This window comes from Thalia democratica, chromosome 2 (genome assembly GCF_965202585.1).
Source record: "Thalia democratica chromosome 2, ktThaDemo2.hap1.1, whole genome shotgun sequence".
Lineage (NCBI taxonomy): Eukaryota > Metazoa > Chordata > Thaliacea > Salpida > Salpidae > Thalia > Thalia democratica.
In genome coordinates this window covers 71,213,037-71,237,516 of record NC_139166.1, presented here as the reverse complement: position 1 = coordinate 71,237,516, position 24,480 = coordinate 71,213,037, and the positions used below count along the sequence as shown (strand labels likewise).

Below are 24,480 nucleotides of genomic sequence, written 5' to 3'. Positions count from 1 at the left end.
TACGAACATCAACTTACCCACAAACGGTCGCTTCAGTACTCTGTACTTAAGCCCGCTTGGTAAGATTCCAATAGCGTATTCTCCCGACTATGATTGATTGATGAGTACTATACAGAACAAGAACGGTCGTAGGTTGTCTCGGATGCTGTTAGTCGTGTGGTTTAGTTCATTATTAAGTAAATATTTTTTATAATATCTTCATCACTCTTAAAACTAACATTAAAAACGCCTAAAACTTTTTTTTTTGCTCTTCATCGTTAACTCCGGAATATCTAATGTAACTTTCAATTTATGACCTCATTGCCCCTTAAATTTCTGAAATGGACCTCAATGGGAATACTTGGCTTAGTTTGCGAAACTCCGTCTTATAGGAGTCTATCAAGGTATTGAAAAAGTGCTTTCATATCAGATAGTTTTATTTATTGAAGCTTTTGTTAGACAAAGAATAGAATTATATAGTTTTGTTTAAGTTATTTGATTTTCCTATTGGTAACTTAATATGTTTAGTATTTTTACTTGTTGTTAACTGTTTTTGATATGCTTAAATTGAATGTTATGCTATTTTTGCCAAGACTGAGAAATCAAAATTACATAAACATTCAACATTGTTAATCCTAAATATCAAAAACTACAAACAAAAGACACGACAATTCAATAACACGCTGAAATGGAGTTTATTACAAAGCGCGAATCTCAAGAACAAGGTCACGAAGAACAAGTAGAGCTCGTACTTGAAATCCTCAACGCAAAATACCTCGAAGTCGAAAGTGCTAACGAACAATCGCCTACAACGAACGCAAAAAAACATTTCTATATATATTTATTTATATTAATTCAGAAAAAAATTAGACACCGAGTAAAAATAGATATTGTCCTAGTCGAAGCGCGGAACCGAACGCTCCGCGGGAATTTTTTGTCGCTTCGCAGGAACTTTCTAGTACCTGTTGTTCCTGTAGTAGTTGTTCCTGCCTCCCGCTTGGCCGCCGTAGCTCCTGTCCTGCCTGCTGCGCTGGTCGCTGTACGAGTTGTTGCGGTTCCTGTTGCCCGACGGGAACCTCTTGTTCGCCTGTTCAGTTTCAATCATATTTTATTTTATTGTTTTTGTTTTTCAAATTAATTAGTTCAATTATTGAATTCTTTCAAGGTGTTTTAAAGCAGGCTCAGTTCCGGTCAAAGTCCTCTTAGTTCTTCATAATAAATTAGTTAATTCTTATTAAGTGAAGATTCTTGTTTTTTTGGTATAAACTTTTTATTTATAAAACATAAATTTCAATGGTGCTTAGAGGTTAGTTTTTAATTATTTTGATGAAATAGTGAACACCAATGTTTTTCTCAGGGTTGCCACTCGTTTTTTCAAATTGTTTAGTTTTATTTACGTTTAGTATTATTTCAAATAACTAAAAATTTATAACCTCATTTATTAGCCCGTTTTGTTAATCAAAAAAATACTTTATTTAATATTTAGTATTATTTTTAATTAAAGAAACTGTTATTGATAACCTCTCTTTCGCTTGTTTATTAATATTATATCAAAAACTGAGGTATTATTTAATAGTTAATTTTTTATTAATGGTTTCTGTCGTCTGACAAGAACCTCTTTTTTGTCTGTTAATTTGTCAAGTTTTTTTCTTTTCAATGTAAGTCTTATCAGGGTTGGCAAATGTTTTTGGAAAATTTTTTCGTGGTTTTCAAAACTTTTTCCAGGTTTTTATTTGTACACATTTTTGCGTCTATTTTTAGCTAAAAATTAAGTTTAAAGTAAAAAACTATGTAAATGGTATAAAAACATTGGAAAGATATCTTAAAGCTACTTTAAATGTGTTTTATAATAACAAAAATTTGATGATGACAAAAAGGTTTTATCTATATGGTATTTTTTTGTGTCAAATCAAAATTTTTCTACTTACATGTAAAAATTAATTTAAATTCCAGGTCTTTTTTAGTGATTTTGTTCAAATTTCCAGGTTTTTTTGCCTAAACCAGTGCTTCTGAACCTTTTTCTAGTTGCGGAACCCTTTTCCAAAGTTCAACTTTTCCGCGGAACCCCTAATTTAATTTTACATAAAATATTTAATAAAATATTTCCTACAAAAAACAAAAGATTTTCAGTGAAAAACGATTTTTTTAGCAAAACTATATCATTGTTAGAAATCATACCAATTGTAATAGTATTAAGTCGAGTCAAACTCAAAGTGCGCCAGAGGCAATAGGTATTTTATGATTCTTTAATAAATAAACGAAAACAAACATCATTAATCGCAACGTCATAAAAATCTTTCCTTGCATATTAAAAACAAAATGAGAGCTACAATCAATAACGAAATTAACATGTCGAATTCACAGATTACTGTAATTAACGGGAAAGATACCTAACGAAAAATAAATAAAAAAGCATTAAGTGCGAAACTTGAACTTGTCTTTTAGCAAGAAGTATGTCAATGCGCGGCTGGATTTTGGATAGACTGAGACGGAGACATGCAGATAAGGTTGGAATCAGCATACAGTTCCTTTGCTTCGTTTTAATGTTTGTTACATGCGAAAAGCCGGACTCGCAAAGATAAGTGGTGGTGAATGGTAAAAGAAATTTTACTGCACGCTTTGCTAAGACGGGGTACTCTGAAATAGCACATATCCAAAAATCTAAAAGCTCCTTCCCTTTGAAACTCAAATTTAAATTGCTATCTTCATATAGTTGCAGCAATTCGTTTTCTGTATCTGTAGAAGATTCTTTTCTTCTGAAGCAATATCACACACAAAAGGATTCAAAATCCAGAAATTTCCTATGCGAACATCTTCAGGAAAATAATGTTGAAACTTTATAGACAAAAGATCAAGGTAGTTGTATATTTCGTCAGAGAAGTTGAATTCTATGCATTTTTCATGGCCCTCATTCAACCGGTAAAACATCGCAAGATTACCATTGCTAACTTTTTTCTTCCAAAAGTTAATTATATTTTCAAACGCCTCAATCTTGTCTGTCATGACAAAATGGAACTTTGCTTCCCTTGCATGCTTAAGTTCAAAGCGTTCAATTCTTCGAAAATATCGGTGAGATAAGCTAGCCTGGCCAAAAAAACATCATCTTTAAAGAACTTCACTAATTATGAGCCTTCATCTTTAAGAAAGGTGAACACCTGCTTCTTTAATTCAACGAGACGAACCAGTGTCCGCCCGTTCGACAGCCAGCAAACTTCGTTGTGATAAAGAAGTCACAGATGGTCAGCATCTAAACTTTCACATAGGTCTTTGAAACATCTGGCCTTTGTGTCACTTTTCTTTATAAAATTAAAAGTTTTAATCGACGCTGAGAGGACTTCTTGTAAACACGAAGGAAAATGTTTTGTTGCCCAATTTTTTTTATGTAAAAAACAATGTATTCATTTAGCTTCAACTGCTTTATCCTTCATTTTCCTCACTAAACCATTTTTGGACCCAGTCATAATCGCTGCACCGTCAGTACAAATGCCGACACATTTATTCCACTCTAAACCCTTGCTGATGAATAATTTTCAACACATTTCATTATTTCAACAGAAGTTGTTTTTGTGGGTAATTCTCCACAAAATAATATATCTTCGTTGAATCCTTCCTGCCCACAATATCTAACAAAAACGAGTAACAAGGCTTTGCCGCTTACTCGTTTAGTTGCACAGCATAAAATAGACTGGCTTTTAATTTCTACAGTAGTTGATCCTCTGTATCACTAACCATCTCCATGACCCTGGATTGGATGTTTTCATTAGACAGAGGAATTGTTCTAAGTTACTGCTTTTGATGCAACCTCCTCGCACAGATCAATAGTGAAAGGAAGGTAAAACTCCTTAGCAATAGTGAAAGCCTTCTTGCATATCCCAATTCTCAATGCTCCCTTGTAACTTGCCTTTAAAATTGAGGTGGAAGGGTAAATGGATGATTTCAAAGCATTCTTTTGCAAGAATAAAGCCCTTCTTTTTAAAATAGTCCATCTTTTTAGACTTACTGTCTTTATGGTATGCATCTTGGTGCCTTCTCAATTTTGCTGGTGCTAATGATGAATTTGCCAATCTGTTGCAACCAACCTCAACACATTGGCTTTTCTGTTCTCCTCCACTTTCAATCACCACAAAACCATACTGCAAATACTCATCATTAAACTTTCTAATTTTACGTTTACCAGAAATAAGTTTCTGATAAAGATTTTTATTTAGTTTTATTGTGTAAACATTTAGAATTTGTTTTGATTGCTCTTACATTGTTTGCTTTAGTGATAATACCAGTATTTTCATGACTTCATTAAAAATAGAAATTCGAAAAATTTGCAAAAATTTGCGCAACCATGACACCTATTCATAATTAATACCAATTAAAAGTCCTACCGCTAGATACACACTAAGCAGATCAATGAATGCTATTATTTTATATGTTTTCCATTTTATGTGTTCCATTTTTTTTGAAGTTTTATGATTTATGTTTTTTTCTTTCAAATTTCTTTTTTAAATTTCGAAAGGCTTCGCGGAACCCCTGAGAGGCGTCGCGGAACCCTAGGGTTCCGCGGAACCCCATTTCAGAAGCACTGGCCTAAACTGTCAAATACTAGGTTTTTTCAGGTTTTCAAGTTTTTTGGCAACCCTTTTATCAATCAAACTCTATGTTTTATTAGGGTACACGAACATTCAAATTCCGACAATTCAAACTCTTTAAAATAGTTTTAAGGGCCAAAAAGTGATACGCACTTAGGAAAAATAAAAAAAACGTATGTGGGTCTAACTAACACCTACTAACACTTTTTTTTTTAATTTTTATATATTTTTGAACATAAAGCTAAAATAAGTTTTAAAACATAGTAATTTTTTTATTTTTTTAATAGATACTTTTTCAAAAAACAAAAAAATTGTTTGTAGGTATAAGTCAGACCTATATACACATTTTTATTTAAAAAAATTTGAGTTGTGGTTCTTTAATAAAACTTTTAAGTCAACTGTCGAAAAATAAATTATTATGTCATTGTTTTATTTATAAAAATTTATGGTTAATAAATATAAACATAAATGATTATTTAAAAAAACTAAATATAACATTCTGTTAAGTTATATTTTACTAGTAGTTAGTAATTAAGTGAAGATTCTTGTTCTTTGGTATAAACTTTTTATTTATAAAACATAAATTTCAAGGGTGCTTAGAGGTTAGCTTTTAATTATTTTGATGAAATAGTGAACACCAATGTTTTTTTCTGACAATTAAAAAAAAAAGTGAAAACTATATTTTTAAAATTTGGAACTAATTGAGTAACTTTTGTCAATATATCATTTGAGGTTGCTCGTTATTTATAATTGTTAGTTGAAATATTTTTCTAAAGTTTGAAATGTTTTGATTAAATGGAGGTTAGCTGTCACGATAAGTTTATAAAGATCACCGGCAAGTAATTCAACAAAATACTACTACTATTTAAAAAAAAAAAAAACTGTTTTTAAATGTACAACGGTGTAGTGAGGGACTAAGATGTTTTTATTTATTTTAAGGTACTTCTGCTTTTAAAGTATTTTCTTTGTTCTGTACAAGTTTCAAAGCTTTTTCAGCGGTTGTAAATTCCTTTGCACCCAAAATTAACAATTTAAGGACAGTTGTGTTGTGATGCAAGTTTTTATATTTAAATTTAAACGATTTTATTTGGAATTGAAAATTTCACACGGTTAGTTGTTTATCATCATAATGATACTTTAAAATATTAAAAACTTGTATAAAACAACAAAGATGCAATGTGACGCCGTGTGTAAAACTATATATGTTTACTCTTGATAATTTGGTCAAGTTTCAAGTATGTTGAGTATTTAGAGCATGCAAAAAAAATATAATATATAACTTTTGTGACCACCTTGAAAAGCTTTGCAATTTATAATTGGAAATATATAAAACAGCTTGGGTTTTCAAATTAGATAAATTTGAAACATGGAATTAACAAGACATTTGTTACTGAAAATACTAATAACTACTGAAATAGTAAAACTTTATCATATGCTTTTGAAATTTTAACGCATGTTGGTTTTGTTTCAAAAGAAAAACTTCTTAGTTCTAACTCGTCACTGCTTTAGCTTAGAATTAAAACTGTACCCATTAACATTCCACTAACTTTTACATAACAACAAAAACAAGCAGTGTACAAATACATAACAACCAAATATATATACTTTGACCTTACAAGCCTTATAAAACTAATTTAAATATAAAAAGGTGCAAGCGTGCCAACTGAAACAAAAACTGCTTATCAAAGTGCGTAAAAGAAAGAAAATTAAATACCAAAAGTGAGTGTTGAAAAAAAAAATTTGTTGCAGTTTAGAACAATACACTGCCAGAAAAGTTTACTTTTATTTTTTCAATTTAAAGACTAAACATTTTACATTTAAGTATAAAACATGCTGTTGCTTATACATAATAAAGTTATTTCCTATTTCCATGAATAGTATAATGCAACAACATTTATTTAAAAAACAGCATTATTATAAGCCGGAAACTTCACAAGTCAAACCCTTGGTTCTAAAAATAAAAACTCAAAATAAACTCTTTAAAACAAATACACGTGTGAAACTAACTGAACATTTTTTAAAATAAAGTGCTGATTCTATATATTTATGAACTAACTATGAGGCTCGATGCACGATGCCAACCATCACATGCCCTCTGAATTTTATAATTATAAGTTTTAATTTAAAAGTTCTAATTGTATTTGTGTAAAATACAGCATTTTGAATAAAATTATTAACCTTATCTAACATTAAGCTTTTCCTAAACGATCGAGTAAAAATTCTAAATTCAAAAACTAAACACCTTTTAAAATCATTAGTACATTTTAAATGTGTTAGTAAAGAGATATACAAGGTAAAAGATCTACATTTTTACAGAAGACTACAGGATTACGTTCTTTACATATATACTTACAGTAAATCCCTGCTAAAACCGTCTGGATAATTAAAAGTCCGGATAAATACTTTCCGGATAATTAGTGACGGTTTAGCGAGGACTTACTGTAAACTTTTTGCATGCCACATTACATTAAAACTAGTTCATACCTGCCCGTAATAACTTCTCTGGTTCTGAATAAGTTGTTGGAGATTTAATAAAAACGAACAAAAATATATTATTATAATAATCGATTAGTATGGAATTTAAATATTTTATAATATTTTATGTATATGTAAACTCTAAAATTTAAAAAACTACAATACTTTCCCAAGTTGATTTTTACGATCTTACAAAACTAACTAGTTACAAAAAGTTTTCAAATTAAGTTTGAATGTGGAAACATTAATCGCGCAGAATTGTTAATAATTTTTTTTTAATTAAATAGTTATTTTTTTAATAATTTAAAGTTAAATCTAACAATTTTGAATGGACAACACATCAAAATAAAACTTTTTTTTTCATAAATAGTTTTACTATTGATTATTTTTATTTATCAACGAAACTATGTTTATAAAATACCAGGTATTTCCAAAGATTATTTAAGAGTGACTGATGAACTATCAATTTTGAATGGGAAATAAGTCTTAGTTTATTTGTTCTTTAAAAAATGTTCCTAAGAAAATTTCAAAAAACAAGTTTTTTTAACACTACTAATTATTTTTACTTTTAATAATACTACAGTCGTTAAAATACTTGGTGGTTTTCAAAGTCTATTCAAGAGTTACTGATAAACTATCAGCTTTTGCTGGGGAATAAGTCTTAATTTACTTATTGTTTTTTTTTTCAAAGAAAACTTTAAAAAACATGTTTTATTTTCTTTTATTAATACTGCTAACTATTTTTATCTATAAACATAGTCGTAAAAACACCTGCTTAATTTTTATTAATACTATTTATTTTTATCAACTAATAATATACCTGGTACTTTCTGTGATTCTAGTAACTGATAATCTATAAACTTTAAATAAGAAATAAGTCTTAATTTATTTGTTCTTAACAAAATTACTTTTTTTAAACAAAATTTCAAAATACCTGGTTTAACTTTTTTTTAATGAACACTACTAATTATTTTTAGTAATCAAAGTAATAACATCTGGTATTTCCAAAGTTTATTTAAGAATGACAGATATACTATCAACTTTTGCTGGGGATTTAGTCTTAACTTATTTTTTCCGAGGAAAATATTTAAATGCTTTATTTTTATCAATACTATTTATTTTTATCAACTAACAACATACCTGGTATATATACTAATAATATATATTAAAGGTTTTATACAAAGTTCTGATCGATAGTGCTCGACAAATCAAATTGGAGCTTAATATTTATTTATTTAATTATATAAAAACTATAATTCAAACAGCTGTTTCACACATTGAAATGTAAAATTTCATGTGATCTTCAGTGAGTTGTAGTTTATTATAATAGTGAACAGAAATTTCGATTTTAGAATTTTTTATAGTAATTATGACGTAGTAATGGTACAGTTTATTGTACGATTAGTTGAATTTGAAATACGCTGTAAATGTTATTCTATGCTTTTTAGGAAAGTTTAAAAAGGTTATTTTGGAAAAATGTTTTAAGCTATTAGAAAAATTTTTTAGGCTGTTGGGAAAAATGTTATAAAATGCTAAATACTCGTGTTTGCCGCTTCGATTTTATTTTGTTTTAATATTTAATTGGTTTTAATTTTGTTAAAAAAGTATTTTTGATAATGGATGCATATGTTTTGTCTTTCGCTTTTCTTGTTTAGTGTTACGTTCTTATCTGATTTTTCGATTTCTATTTTTTCTAAGTTACAAAGTTTGCAGCCGAATTTAGTATTGAATTTTAATTTTGTCCTGTTTAATATTTCCCATTTAATTTTGTAGTCTGTATTGTTATCTTTTAAGTTCCATATGTAATTCGCTAGTTCTGTTGTGTGTCTTTTGTTATATTGTTGAATGATGATTTGTGGTTTCTGTATCTTTGTTTAAAGGTATTTCCTGTCGACCCTATATACTGCTTTGTTGTTTTATTTGATGTTACTGTTGCTTTATAAATTATATTTGACACTAGGCATTCGTTATTTAAAGGGCAAGGTTCTTTACGGCAATTACAAAGTTTATCTTTTATGGTGCTTTTATCGTCTATATTGCTTTTGTTTAATATTTTGTTGTTGTGAGCTATTATTTTACTTCTGAAATTATTTGTGCAACTGTAAGATATTTTGATTGTGTTTCGGTTGAATATTTTATGGAATGGGTGGTTTTCGTCAAATGATGTAGTAATCAGGTTTAAGAATTTTTTGCCTATTTTTGAACTTATATTTAGACTGAATGGTGGGTTGAAATATATTATGTCTCTTTTTCTTTGTTTTTTGACTACAAAATTAAATGGGAAATATTAAACAGGACAAAATTAAAATTCAATACTAAATTCGGCTGCAAACTTTGTAACTTAGAAAAAATAGAAATCGAAAAATCAGATAAGAACGTAACACTAAACAAGAAAAGCGAAAGACAAAACATATGCATCCATTATCAAAAATACTTTTTTAACAAAATTAAAACCAATTAAATATTAAAACAAAATAAAATCGAAGCGGCAAACACGAGTATTTTATAGCATTTTATAACATTTTTCCCAACAGCCTAAAAAAATTTTCTAATAGCTTAAAACATTTTTCCAAAATAACCTTTTTAAACTTTCCTAAAAAGCATAGAATAACATTTACAGCGTATTTCAAATTCAACTAATCGTACAATAAACTGTACCATTACTACGTCATAATTACTATAAAAAATTCTAAAATCGAAATTTCTGTTCACTATTATAATAAACTACAACTCACTGAAGATCACATGAAATTTTACATTTCAATGTGTGAAACAGCTGTTTGAATTATAGTTTTTATATAATTAAATAAATAAATACTAATAATATATATATAGAAAATTTCAAAATACTTGGTTTAACTTTTTTTTTATTAATACTGCTAAGTATTTTTATCTATAAACATATTTGTAAAAATACCTGGTATTTTCAAAGCTTATTTAAGAATGACTGATAAACTTTTGCCGGGAAATTAGTCTTAACTTATTTTTTCCAAGGAAATTATTTAAATGCTATTTATTTTTATCAACAACATACCTGGTACTTTCTCTGGTTCGGGTACCCGCTCTGGTTTCCGTCGTTCCTGTAGCTCCTGACGTTGCTGTTGTCCCCGCGGTGGTACCCGCCTGAATTATCAACTTGAGTGTACAAAATAAATTGAATTAAATACAAAATAAATAATAAACAATTAAATTAATGAAATAGATGTAATCAACTTGAATGTACAAAACAAATTAAATTATTCTAAATTTATATGTAAATCTAAATAAAATATGTTAAAACAACTTGAATGTACAAAATAAATTAAATTAATAAAATATGTAATAAACTTGAGTGTACAAAACAAATTGATTAAAAACAAAATATATAATAAACAATTAAACTAATGAATCAAATATAATAAACTTGAATACAAAAAAACAATTAAATTAATGAAATAGATGTAATCAACTTGAATGTACAAAACAAATTAAATTATTCTAAATTTATATGTAAATCTAGATAAAATATGTTAAAACAACTTGAATGTACAAAATAAATTAAATTAATATATATATATATAAGCAACTTGAGTGTACAAGACAAATTGATTAAAAACAAAATAAATTAATTAAATATATATAATCAACTTGAGTGTACAAAACAATTTAATTAATAAAATATGTAAAATCAAATTGCAAATTAATTCACTCAAACGGTAAATACTGAAAGTGATCATTTTAAAGTTAGTGATCGCCATCCGGGGGATAAAACATTTAAATTTTTGATCTGTTTGTTTTTCAAATTTACAATAATCTGACAAAGCCATGGGGGGTAAACACTTTTTTTTACAAAAATTAACTTTGGCTTTTATATGTTAGCTTTAATTACAAACTATAAGCTAGTTTTTATAGAATTCAAAAACGTCATTTAACCTTTGAGATATTTTATTTTTTGTAAAAAGTTTCCGGTACAAACGTATGGACCACAAATTTTTTGGGGTCAATTTTCTTGGAAATTTTAAAAATCACAAAAAATCTATCTCCTCCTTCATTTTCAAGCAATTTTCTTCAAATTGTAGGAAATGTTCCTTACATTATAAGAAAAAAACGTTACTTATGAATTTTAACAATTTGAAAAAATAAAAATTTTATGAAAAAAATTTAAAAAAAGTCTTGTTTTTTTCAAAAAAATATTTTTATACTTAAAATTTTTTTAATTCACAAGTAACGTTTTTTTGTTACTGTATAAACATTGGACTGTTAAAGTTTGAAGAAGATTGCTTGAAAAATGTAGGAGGAGATAGATTTTAAATAAAATCGTCTTTTTTCGCTGTTTTAGTTTTCCTTTTCCATTGGGAACTTATTATGACTTAGACTGGTCATGTCTCAAAAAGCAATTCGAATTTTTTAAAACCATAAAAAGCATCTTAAAGCCTAGAAACAACTCTATAAAATAAGATCAACTTGTAAAAAACATGGCTTACCCCCCCATGGCCATAAATAAATATTAACATTTCTATAAAAAATGATTGTGTGACAAACAGATTGTTTTTTGAAAAAAGATTTTAAACCTGGTTTACTTTGAATCATACTTGCGCGCCATTCCAGCATTATTTTATTTCGAACTTAGTTTAAAAAACAATTACTAACAAAATAACAATAAATAACAACAATCTAAACCTGACCTGCGCGCAACTCTAATACTTTTTCGTTCACGCCGAATATATTGAATTAATATAAATTATGAAATTAAAATAATAACAAACTTAATAATACAAACAAACACAAACACAATCCGTACCTGCGCGCCACTCCAGTATTTTCTCGTTCATGTCGACCATCTGGTTGATCTTCTCCGCCAGCTGCACCGTCATGTTCTGGATGCGCGACGGGTCGGTTTTGTGCAGCACCAGCGAGCTGGACGGCTCGTCCCACGAAGCCGCCAGCTCCTCGTTAATTATCGTCTTGGAAATTACGCGGTGGCACTCCTCACTGTTGAGTTCGAACCTGATGATTTTTTTCATTTATAATTATTTAAATTTTATTATATTAATCATTGTATGTTTTATTATCACTACTATTTTATTTATTGTCATATTTAAATTACGCAGTGGCATTTCTCACTATTGAGTTCAAACCTGTTTGATTGGGAATTTTATTTATATTCATATCACTTTAACTATAACATTACTATTTTTATTATCATCTTTGAAATTACGCGGTGGGATTCCCCAGAATTTAATAGGAACATGTGGTTGGGTGATAGTGTATTGGAGTTCATTGATTAATTACATTCTTCATATTCAATTACCATTTGTAATAATTGATTTAGACAAGATCTTTTGATTTTTTTAAATTAATTATTTAATGTATACATACAATTATTTAAAAACCTTTCGCTAAGAACTTCAAGGATCATATTATTATAGAATTGGGAGTAGGTGAAGATGTATAATAATTTAAACAAAAATAATTTAATTGAAAACCTTTCGCTGAGAACTTCAAGGCTCATATTGTCGTAGAATTGCGAGTAGGTGAAAATGTAGCACCTCAGAGCGGCCTCCTTGATCTTTTGCTTCAGCATTTCGATAACCTCCTCGCTTTTGTGGAACAAATTCCATACCTGTGCAGGAATATTTACCAGGTTGGAAAAAAATTGATAAATGAAAACAAAACTAAATGGTTTTAGCTGATGATAGTTCACATTGAGTGGAGTTTTTTGTTGAGATAAAATAGCTAAAAAAGTCTTCTGGAACAAGTTCCACACCTTTGAGTAACAATCCTAAGTTTTAACTTAAATCAATTACAGTCACTGTTTAGTAAAAAGATTGAAAATAATTAAAACTCAATTTAAGCTATATAAATACACACTGATAAATGTGTATATCAAAAAAGTATAAATGTGTATAAAAAAGGACAAAGCTTAAAAATGCCTTTATCGTCTAAAATATCTGAAAGGTATGTTTTTACAACGGCATATTAAAATTAAACAACTTTTGTAAGACTGCTTCTAGTAAGAATTTAAACGTATTATATTTTAAGACATAATTAAGACTCTAAATCAGCCAAAAGTCTTGTGAATAAAGATATATACAGAGTTGCGACTCTTTGAGTCAAAAAATCTTCCCTGAGTGACCAGAAACTTCCCTGAGTTTCCCTGGGTTTTTTTCAAATCCTTAAAAAAAATTATTTATTAAAAAACTACAATGTTAATTCTAAGAATATTGAAGAACTAGCCGCAAGGCTATAAAATTTCTAAACAAGCACTTAAAAATAGATAAAATTAACTTTTTTAAACAAAATATTGAAAATGGATTAACTAAACCTCATTCTAGATCTATAAAAAATCTTCTGAGATTTTTTAAAAAATCGTTAAATTTCCCTGAAATTTGTAAAAAAAAACTGCCCTGAGTTTCCCTGAGTGTGTGGCAACCCTGCATATAAATACACAATCACAAATGTGTAAATTAAAAAACACCAACCTTGTTCCTCATTTTTTCGTTGACGATTAAGGACAAAGCTTAAATATGATTTTATCATTTAAAATGTCTGAAAGGTATGTTTTATAAGGGCATAAAAAAACTAAATAATTTTTGTAAGACTGCTCCAGGTTAGAATTTTAAAAAAACATTAAAATTTATTTTAAATCGTAATTTAAACTCTTAATCAGCCAAAAGTCTTGTGGAAAAAGCTGTAAATCAGGGTTTCCTAAAGTGGGCGGTACGTACTGCCCCCTTGGGAGCGATTTCAATAAGTTGGGGGGGGGGGGGGGGCAGTATTTAGAAAAGGGGCGAAAGGAGGGCGGTTTTTAAAATTTTAAAACTTACACTATATATTCTTCGGTTGCAGATGAAGAGCAAAAAATAATATTTTTAGGTGTTTTAAATTGTAGCTTTCTTAAAGGGGGCAAAAGCCTTTTCAATTTCTTCAATGAGCGCAACTTGAAAAAAAGTTTAGGAAACCCTGGTGTAAATACACAGATATTATTTTATTTAGAAACACAATACTTGTTCCCCATTTTTTCGTTGACGATAAAGGACAAAGCTTAAGAATGATTTTATCATTTAAAATGTCTGAAAGGTACGTTTTACAAGGGCATATTTAAACTAAATAATTTTTGTAAGACTGCTCCAGGTAAGAATTTAAAAAAACTTTTAAAATTTATTTTAAAAAACAACTTAAACTCTTAATCAGCCAAAAGTCCTGTGAGTTGAGCTTTATTTTTACTAATTACTGTGAAATTTTATAGCTGTGTAAATAGTTATTTGCCTTAACTAAAAAAGAATGCTCAATTTACTGGGATGTAAAGAGCTTATTTAAATATTTATCTTGCGAATATCCACTCAATGTGAAAAACCATTTAAGTATAATTTAATTGTGCAAATAAAAAAAACACCAATACCTTGTTCCTCATTTTCTCGTTGACGACGAGCTCGAAGCACCGCTGGAAGTCGCCCATCTTGAGCTTCTTGCTGGCGGCGACCACGTGCTCCCGCATGTTGTCCGGCGGCCCCACCAGGCTCAAGCGCTCGCTGACGCGCAGCTGGTGGTGGAACTGCTTCGATATCATGCGCCTGTCGGGAGGAAATAATTAAATGAAAAATTATTGGTTCTAAAGTTTTATAACTAGCTTGTTTGAAACTTATATTAAACGTCATCCGTCTGTTGGGACAAGTTTGAAAAATAAATAAATAATAAAAGTTGGTGGTGGAACTGCTTCGATATCATGCGCCTGTCGGGAGGAAAAAATAAATGAAAAATGGTTGGTTCTACAGTTTTATGCTTGTTTGAAACTTATATGAAACGTCAGGTATACGCTGAGTTTGTATGGAGAAGTTGGGAGTAGCGAGTTTGAAAAATAATAAAAGCCGGTGGTGCTTTAATATTATTCGCTTGTACAGTTTTGTAGAATAACATGGAAATAGGATAAAGATGTTAATGGTTTTTTTAATGTTGAAACTTATTATTTTTGTAAAACTGCTACAAAATTAAATAAAACTGCTTCGATAGCATACGTCTTTAAATTTTGTAGATTTGTACTTATGGAATAAAATTGATCAAAAATAAATAAAGAAAACTTTCTATGTTAATTTTATATAGTTTTTGTAGACTCATATGATACTATTCATGTGAGTATTTTCAAGATCAAACACTTTTTTTTTGTTTCTGTAAGTTTATACTACTAATAGTGGATTTAAAAGAAATTAAAAAAATATATTAGTTGTGGAACTATATTTATAAAATTTTAAGAATTTTAAAAATATTATTAATATTTAAATAAATTTATAAATTTAATTTAAAAACTAAACTTCTAATGTCAAATTTTAATAGTCTTCAAATAAATTGAAATGGTAATCAAAAAAGTTAAAGAGAACTTTATGTGTTAAGTTTATTTTGTTTTGGTAGACTGATATATTTACACATGTGAGCAATCTTTAAAACGAACACAATTTTATTCGTTTCTACAGATTTATAGAGGCTTAATGTGATTTTATAAAAAAATAGTAATTGTGGATACAACTTTATGAAACCCCTTGTATTGAAAAAACAAATTTTATTACTAAGACACCAAAATAACTAAAAAAAAATAAATACAACAAACCTTCTGGCGTCGAATTCGTGAGCAGCAACGTAAGGAATTTCAAGGAGCATGGCAGAAACCAAGTACACACATTCCAACAATTCCAAGTTGATGTGCATGTGGAATGGTACCTAGTAATTTATTTGTATTTTATTTATTATATTTAAGTACACACATTCCAATAATTCCAAGTTGATGTGCATGTGGAAGGGTACCTAGTGTTTAAAAATATTTTATTTATTATTTTAAACTACATGGGTTAACATGCAATAACGATTTATCAATCGTTCATTGAGTTTATTACTATTCAACTATCATTTGAACATTACTATAGATAACTTAAAAGGGGTTGGAGAGTAAGTAACTGCATCAGCTGTTGAGACTAAACTAAAAAAATTAACAAAAACAATAAACGAAACATGTCTTGTGAACTTTACACAATGAAAACACCTAGAGAATTATATTATCAAGTAACATCATCATGACGTTATATCATTAAGATAAATTTCTTTAAGTGTTTAACTATTTCACCCCACCTGTCTCTGCTTTTCCCTTCTCTCCTGTTCTGGGCTGATCCTCTCACCGTTCCTCTGCATCAACAGACCTTGCGCCAACAGCTCCTTCGCCTTGCCCGTCGATTGAACGTCCACCAGAGTGGAGTGGGCGTCGCTGACAAGTCCCAGTCTGAAATTCGTTATATGAAAAAAGTTTTTACTTTGAAGCAAATGTACAAGGTTTGCTATTGATTGTGTTCAATATGTTAATGTAGCTAAAAGTACACAGAGCAAACTCCATAATTAGCTTAGTGACAACTATATTATTGAGCATTGAAGCAGCCACTGAGTGTTTTAAAAAACACTTGTAGCTAATTGAATCTATATAAATAATTTTAGGCAAACTCACTGGGAAAACAGAATTCATAAATCAAATTTATTACAGCCATTTTTGTAAATAATTTACCATACATGAAAACCTACAATTAAAATTAAGCTCTCAGTACATTGAGCAGTACCTATGCTAACATATACATTTTTCATCACTTTCTACAGAGCCCACTTTAAGGGTTTAAATAATTAATTAGGAAAATGCAATTTTAAAAATTCCAGAAGATATGTTTCATAAAGACAACAAAAAAAATTGTCTTCAACTTTTCTCGAACTTTTAAAATCCCACTTATCTAATAATTTTTCAACCCGCATTTTACTTATAAATTACATATATTTTATTTTCACCTTTCATATTATTATTATTATATTAATATTTTTCATATATATTAATATATATGTAATTTATGAGTAAAATGCGGTTTAAAAAATTCCAGAACATATGTTTCATAAAGACAAAAAAAAACTGTCTTTATGTTATATATATATGTTTAATTTTCACCTGAAAGCGCAGAGTCCGAGCTGCGAGAACTTTTTTAAATATAATTTTTTTAAATCGAACTTTGCTAATAAACTATCTAAAAATTGTCATTATGTTACATATATATAACTTTCACCTGAAAGCGCACAGTCCGAGCTGCACCATGGTCCTGTTGAAAATGATCATGGTGGGGATGTCGGCGTTGTTGATCGTCTCCTGCAAGTGGGACATGAGCATCAGGTCCCTGGCCAGGTACCACTCGTCGTGCAGGCAGTGGTTGTATATCTGGAACAGGATGGCCCTGGTGCGAAGCTGCGCTGATATGTCGTTCTGTTCGGAAGACGACTTATTATATAATGTATAATTACAGTTAAGTTCTAGATAAATAATAATTAATGGAACGTAATGGCCTTGGTGCGAAGCTGCGCTGATATGTCGTTCTGTTCGCGAATGTAGGAATATAAAATAAAAAATTTCATGCATTTCAATTTTTTAACAAAATTTTTCAATAGCAACAATTTAATTCCTGACATACACAGTGACAAGTTTATGTGCTTATTTAACTTATGATCTATCTTTAATAGAACTAACTAATAAAAACTCGTACCTGCAATTTCAGAGTGTGGCCAGTGTTTAAGAACAAAAAAAAATTAAATATACTTTATTTTTAAAACAAATAAAAATCAATTAGTTCATACCTGGTAGATGCAATTGCAGAGTGCGGCCAGCGTTTTGGAACAAAAAAACAATTAAATATAATTTATCTTTTTAATAATTTTTATAACTTCATACCTGGTAGATGTAATTGCAGAGTGTGGCCAGCGTTTTGGTGCGATAAACAATCAAATAAAATTTTATTTTATTAACTGATAAAAACACGTACCTGGTAGATGTAATTGCAGAGTGCGGCCAGCGTTTTGGCGCTCTCGTCATTTTGGGCGTTGTACTTGTAGTACATGTATTGCACTTTCAGTATGTAAGCGCGGCAAACGTACTGTTGAAAAATACAGATTTTAAACGTGTGAGTCTTGCAGAAAAAAAATTGTCGTTTTAAAGTTGTTTTGTTGTTGGTAAAAAAAATAAGTCATCACTTTAATTACTTATTAAACTGTTATTAAATCAAAAGAACTTTAAAATTATCTAGCATAACCAATAAATTCTATTTAACTAAACATTTTACTTAAACAGTTTTTAATCTATACAACTACTTTGATAATTGATGTCAGTTAAAACTTCAACTTAATCTTAACATTAATCATTTATTTTAACTATTACACATAATTTTTAATATTCATTTTGAATTAATCATTTGCAACTAGAAAACAAACATTTTGTCACCTGAACCTTTAAATTTTAATTATCCGAAAGTTCTCACCTGAGGGTCCTTGTTGGTGTTTTCGCAGTACTTGATCAGCAAGTCTATCACATCCAGCAATTTTGGCTCGTGCCTCAAATAATCCAAGTAGTCGGTCGAGTGGGCGTCAGCGTTCTGTGTAAACAATATGTGAAGTTGGAGGTTTGAGAAAATTAATGCTTATTCAATTATTATTTTTATTCGTTGTTGGATATAAAGCGGCGTTTAATAGCTACTAAAACATTATACTTGACAAAAAAGAAGATAAGTTGAGATAAAAACTTAAAGCCAGTTGTTTAGATAATTAGAGTTATTTTATTCAAGTTTTATCGATAGCAGTCAACAAATACCTAAAGAATTTTAGTAAACTCCAAGTCGAGAATAAAGTCAATTAATTTTCTAATCTGTTTTCTAAACGTAGTTAAAATATTGTACTTATTTTTATCATTTGTGAAATATTTAAATTAAAACCTGAAGAATTTTAACAAATTCCAAGTCGAGAATAAAGTCAATTAATTTTCTAATCTGTTTTCTAAAAGTAATTAAAATATTGTACTTATGTTTATCACTTGTGAAATATTTAAATTAATACCTGAAGAATTTTAATAAATTCCAAGTCGAGACGCTCAACTGAAGACACGACGTCGCCACTAACTCGGAGACCTTGATCTTCCTAAAGTATTGAGAAAATTACATTAATATAAGTTTAATATTTGTTAAACAGGTAAACACTCGATACAAAACTTGTAATACTTGTAAAGGATCATAAAAAAAAGTACGACTTTATTTTAGTAAAAAATAACTTAGTTAAAATTGTTGGTTTATTTCAAACTTAGAGGTTAATTTTTATTGTTAAACAGTCTATGTGGGTTGTAAAGTTATTGTAAGTTAAAACAAAACCAAAAGGTGACTAACATTAAATTATTACAGACATAGTTTGATTGAAGGTTCAGGGTGAGAAAAAAAAAAGTTTTTTACAGTGTTAACATTACATATGAAAAGCTATTAACTTTATAAACTTTTTAGTTGGTTAGTTAGTTCAAGATCATTATTAAATGTTTTAATTAAGTTTTTTTTCATCGATATCAAATTTTTCAACTTTTATTAATTCATCAATTACATTTTTACACTAATTATGCTTTTTTAAGTAAATTTAACATAATCAAACCTTGAAAAAACTAGAAGCTAATTAACTCCAATTACACTTGAAAAATTAGTTTACCTCCAAGTTGTGAACTTTCATTAGAGACTTCATTTAATTTTTTTTATTAAACCAATCAAACCTTGGAAACGTTGTCTTCCTCCCTGGGAAGGCGCAGGTCGACCGCGACGTGGGTGTTTTCCAGCAGCTGTTGAAGGTAGCTCGATATCAGCTCCATGTTCTCCTTCCACCCGTCCAGCTTCATGCAGTCCAGGATCTTGTTGTTGTAGTCGAAGCTGCACTCGATCAGGTCCGTGACGATGCGGATGTCCATCGCCACTCCCAGGTTGTTTTCCTAATAAGTTTTTTTTTTTTTTTTTTTTTTAATATAGTTATTTATATTAAAAAACCTATTAAAATTTTTTATGTTTTGTACATCGCCACTCCCAAGTTGTTTCCCTGCAGAAAGAAATAGTTTTATAGAAACATTATTATATTTTGTTAACAAGTCTGTTATCGCAAATAAACAATTTTGTCAAATCTAATTTTTAGAATTGCTCTTCTTAAGATTTTTTTATTTTTACTTATAATTTGATAAATAGTTTTATAAAGTTTTACTAGCATGTTTGCTATGGTAGATAGATGATTTTGTCTAATCTACTTTCTAGAAGAGATTCTCTCAAGTTTTATTTTTCAAGAGTAGGGATTTATCAATATGGATTTTTACCAATTAAGAATATTATACGATACATATTTTGATTCATTTTCATGTTATATTTTCCATGTTAGTTTTCAAAGATTTTCATGAACTGGTAAAGACAATTTGAGAAAAATATACAAAACTTTATATAAAAAAATTTAAAATTATTTGAATCAGCAAAAAATAAAGTATTTTAACTTCTACTACCAACGTGACACCCTTCAGTTCGTTCAGCTGATCCACGATACGAAAACTATCAAATCAATTAATTAAAACAAACAAGTGTTAACCTGACAGATGCCCTTCAGTTCGTTCAGCTGATCCACGATGTCGCTCCTGAGCGTGCTCCTCTTGCCCCTGCTCATCTTGATCTCGTTCAGCTTCTTCACCGCCACCGCGTGCGTCACGTCGGTGCCCTTCTCGAACATGGACTGCTTCACCTTGCCCTTGGCCGTCACCTGCGACCAGCCTTCGTCCTTCGCTGCCTTCACCTGGTCGGAGACATTGTCTTTATTAACATAAATCAAGTTTATAGACCAGGTATCAAATTGTTCTTATTAATTTTTATAGGCGTAACTATAGTTAATCAAGTAATAATCTTTTATTTTTGACTTGTTTACGTTGATAGTTTATGTCTTATAGTTTTATTGTAAGTTTATTTTTCATGACAGCAAGTAAGATTTCTTTTTAAAGTTGATAAACAATACAAGTTGTTTTTTGTTATAATATCAAATTGAAACAACTACTCAACACTGTATGTTTATTTAAATTACAAATAATAATTAAAAAAATTACCTTTTGTTCCTTGGGCTTCTTGTCCCTCTTCTTTTTCTCCTTGGCTTCAGGCACGGTGTTCTTCTTCAAAAAGTAGGTGTGGTCGTACTGGAACCCTGGAAAATTTAATTTGAAAAAATTTAGAAAACTCACGGAAGATTTCACTCAAAACTTTTTAAGGTCAGCGAGCAGAGGCGAGCGTCATATTTAAATATCAAATCAAAAACTACCTTGTATATTTTTGTTTCTTGCATATAAAGCCATAAATTATGAACAATTGAGATTAAAGTCAACTGTAAAACAATAATTGCAATAGTTGTACTAGTTTATTTCAAATAAATCTGTTTTATTTTATGTAAACAGAATATAACGATCATGCGTCAAAATAATTTTTTTATAAAAATAAAAGCAACATCAAACCTTCGTCGCCAATATCAGAGTCCGAGTCTTCGTCACTCGAACTCGGCCAGTCGCTGAAATCGCTGTCGGTATCGTACTTCTGCGCCTGCTTGCCGGCAGGTTTCTTCGCAACTGGCTCGCTGTCAGAAGAGCTGTCGTCGCTCGAATCGTCGGACGAATCGGAACCGGAGGATGAGCTGGCTGCTGCTGCTACCTTCTTGGTTGCTAAAGAGAAGAACTTATTTTAATGCTTCATTTAGTATTTAAACTTTATAAATCTGCTTGCTTGTTGGCTGTTAATTAGATAAAAATAAAACTCGTTATAAAACTTTAAACAAATATCAATATACTAAATCGAATAACTTTCGGAATAAAGAGGCATCAAAATAAAGAGGGATCAAAATAAAAAGGCAGTAAAGTTAACAGCCAAACTAAGTTTCAATTGTGTTTACTACTTTATTTAAATGCTAAACATTTATACCTTTAGGCGCTTCTGATGCATCAAAATCTGACCTTCCACTTAATTGAAAAATATTAAATAACACTTGAAAAAAGAAAAAACTTAAATGATAAGTTATATATTTCACAATCATTTTTTTAACCTTTAGGTGCTACCGAAACATCGGAATCTGAGCTTCCACTGTCGCTCTCGTTATCGGAGGGAGCGTCCTTGAGAGCTTCGATGTCTTTTTCGAATTCCACCATGGTGGCCTTGATGCTCCTCTTGATCGTGTTGTATCCCTGGAATTTATACAAATAAGTTTTTTATTGCTTTAAATTTATTATAGTTCTTTTAAATGTTCGCCTTGATACTCCTCAAAATCGTTTGGAGTCCTTTTTAAGTAAAGAAATATAAATTATTTTAATAAATGTTATCAAACTTTTTTTCTAAATTGTTCTGTAAATTATTTTACATAACTTTTTTGATGGGAAATTGCAAGAAACTGATTTGTCAGTCAAAGTATCTGGTAAACAGTATCAATGAAAATATTGATGTTTGTCTACCTATTATCTTGATAATTAATTTAATAAAAAAAATATTTACTTTGATCTTTAAATATATCTTTTTTAATTATCCCAAACACCCACCTTGCTGTTGGTCTTGCTCAACTTCTTCTGCAGGGCCTTGGTGATGCTGCTGACCAGCTGGTCCACCGCCACCAGCGCCCTCAGGAAGAACTTGGGCGGGCCGTCCTGCTTGAACAGGCTCGCCTTGTCCTTCCACGTCTTCAGCAGCTGGTTGAAGTTGTCCGACATCTTGCTGAAGTCGTTGATCTTCTTGGCGTTCTCCACCTGCTTGATGCATGCCTGCAGCGCGTCGTTTGCCTGTTTGTGTGTTAAAAAAATAATTCTTTAGATTTACATGAGTTTAGAGCAGCAAATATTAATTATTTATATAGATATCATTTAACTTCTAACTATTATTAGATTAATTGGATCTTCTTTTTTTCTACTAGTTTAATTCAAACAATTAACTATTCCAACCTTATCCTTAGGCGACTGTACTTTTCTTTTCACGAAATCCTCTTCGTCATCAGTGAGTCTCTCGAAGGCCTTCTTCTTGTTTTGCTTGATCGGCTGGTTGTAAGCTGATGAGTCGGAACTTGTGTCGGAGTCCGACCCGCTGCTTGAGTCTCTGTAGAACTTTGACATTTTCTATATATAAATTAACTATTCCTGAAAACGAATGTATTAATTAGGTTAAATTTAAATAATTATATTATTAAACATTTAACAAGATTGAGCATGATTTGACCTAAAGCGTATAATTTATTTTATTGAGTTTCTGTAGAACTTTGATATTTTCTATATATGAATTTAATATTCCTGAAAACAAATGTATCAGGTTAAATTTAATATTTTTAACAACAAATGCTTGGCTTAAAAGCTGCTTGAGTCTTTGTAAAATTATGAAAATTTCTATATATGTAGCTTTCTAACTATTTATGAAAACAAATGTATAAAAATTCAAAATCATAAGGCTCAATTAAAATTTAAAGAAAATATATAAAACGTCAAACAGCTTAAAAGGGGTTAGGAATAAGCTGCTTGAGTCTCTATGAAATAATTCTTATCCAGCTTTTAACACTCTGAAATATTTTTGGGAGGTTTCAGTGGTGTAAATTAAAACAATTAAAGCAGTAAATCTATTTCATAAACAATGAAAACAGTGTAGAAGCATTTATAGTGTTTATAGTTGTTTGCACACTAAATTTATGATTGTAGCTTAAAATATTTGCTGGAATTTTATATTAGACTTTAAATAATCTAATTTAAACATTGAATTTTTGGCTTTTGTAACTTTGACAACTTTATGTAAACTTGCTTTAAATAATTTCTAAATTTATTTATATTTTAAACTGAAACACAGGTTACTTGTATTGTGATTGTACACTATTTAGATTTAACTATGTTGTTTTAAGCATAAAAAAGTGATACAGTCTCTTGTAAATAAGTGTAGGCAATATTATTACTACTGGATACAAATTTTTTGAAGCTTAAAAACAGGGTTGCCAAAATGTTTATTTCCAGCTTTTTAGTGATTTTTGTTTAAAATTTCAGTTTATTTTTTCTCTTTTTCGGTTTTTTCTTGAATTCAAGGTTTTTTATGATTTTTATTCCAAATTCAGGGCATTAAGAATAAAGTTTCCGGATTTTTGAAAAACTAAGTTTTTTTGTCCATTTTTTAGTATAAAACTATATTCAAATTAAAAAACTGCTTATAAAAGATACTAAATACTAATTAAAAAGTATTTTATAACAGATAGAACTTTGAAAGATAAAAAAATAACTGATAGGGTTTTGTGTCAAATCACAATTTCAATACTTTATATGTAAAAACTATTTAAAATTTCAGTTTTTTCAAAATTTCTAAATATAAAGGTTTTAACATGTTTTTACCCTAAGTACAGCGTTGCTAAAGGTTTTTTTTTAACTTTTAAAGGTTTTCTGACCTTTCAGATTTTTGAAGTAAATAGTATTTTATGTTCATAATTAGTTTATAACCATTTTTATGGTAAAAATTGTTATAACCAGCATAAAGTTATAGAAAATATAGTGTAATGCTACTTTTAAAATGTTTTACTATAACCAAAATTCTAAATGATACAAAAAAATAATTGTGAATTATAGATATTTTGTGTCTAATCAAAA

The 24,480-nt window shown here is 29.3% G+C and overlaps 1 protein-coding gene across 2 annotated transcripts; it reads right to left on the bottom strand.

The window, feature by feature from the left end:
- Positions 1–661: 661 nt before the first annotated feature.
- Positions 662–23,000, bottom strand: LOC145829491 (eukaryotic translation initiation factor 3 subunit C-like). 2 transcript variants are annotated; one of them, XM_082937303.1, is made up of 19 exons: positions 22,813–23,000; positions 22,417–22,653; positions 21,930–22,068; positions 21,349–21,552; positions 20,950–21,044; positions 20,445–20,645; positions 19,597–19,809; positions 18,906–18,986; positions 18,335–18,448; positions 17,843–17,953; positions 17,096–17,289; positions 16,131–16,278; positions 15,616–15,725; positions 14,416–14,587; positions 12,500–12,636; positions 11,815–12,020; positions 10,069–10,157; positions 7,044–7,067; positions 662–1,066 (listed from the first exon to the last, which is right to left on the bottom strand). In XM_082937303.1, the coding sequence occupies exons 1-19, from the start codon at positions 22,978–22,980 to the stop codon at positions 935–937; spliced, it is 2,775 nt and encodes a 924-aa protein (XP_082793429.1). In that variant the 5' UTR covers positions 22,981–23,000; the 3' UTR covers positions 662–934. The 2 variants fall into 2 exon arrangements, with proteins under 2 accessions (XP_082793429.1, XP_082793431.1); XM_082937305.1 differs by lacking the exon at positions 7,044–7,067.
- Between the last annotated feature and the right edge of the window lie 1,480 nt (positions 23,001–24,480).

Excerpts from the sequence above, each read along its gene's own strand:
- LOC145829491 (XM_082937303.1), bottom strand. The coding sequence starts at position 22,980 with ATGTCAAAGTTCTACAGAGACTCAAGCAGCGGGTCGGACTCCGACACA. Across the intron at positions 22,069-22,416 it reads TGAGCAAGACCAACAGCAAG|GGATACAACACGATCAAGAG; the intron begins GTGGGTGTTTGG and ends TATAAATTCCAG. Across the intron at positions 16,279-17,095 it reads CTCGGACTGTGCGCTTTCAG|ACTGGGACTTGTCAGCGACG; the intron begins GTGAAAGTTATA and ends AACGAATTTCAG.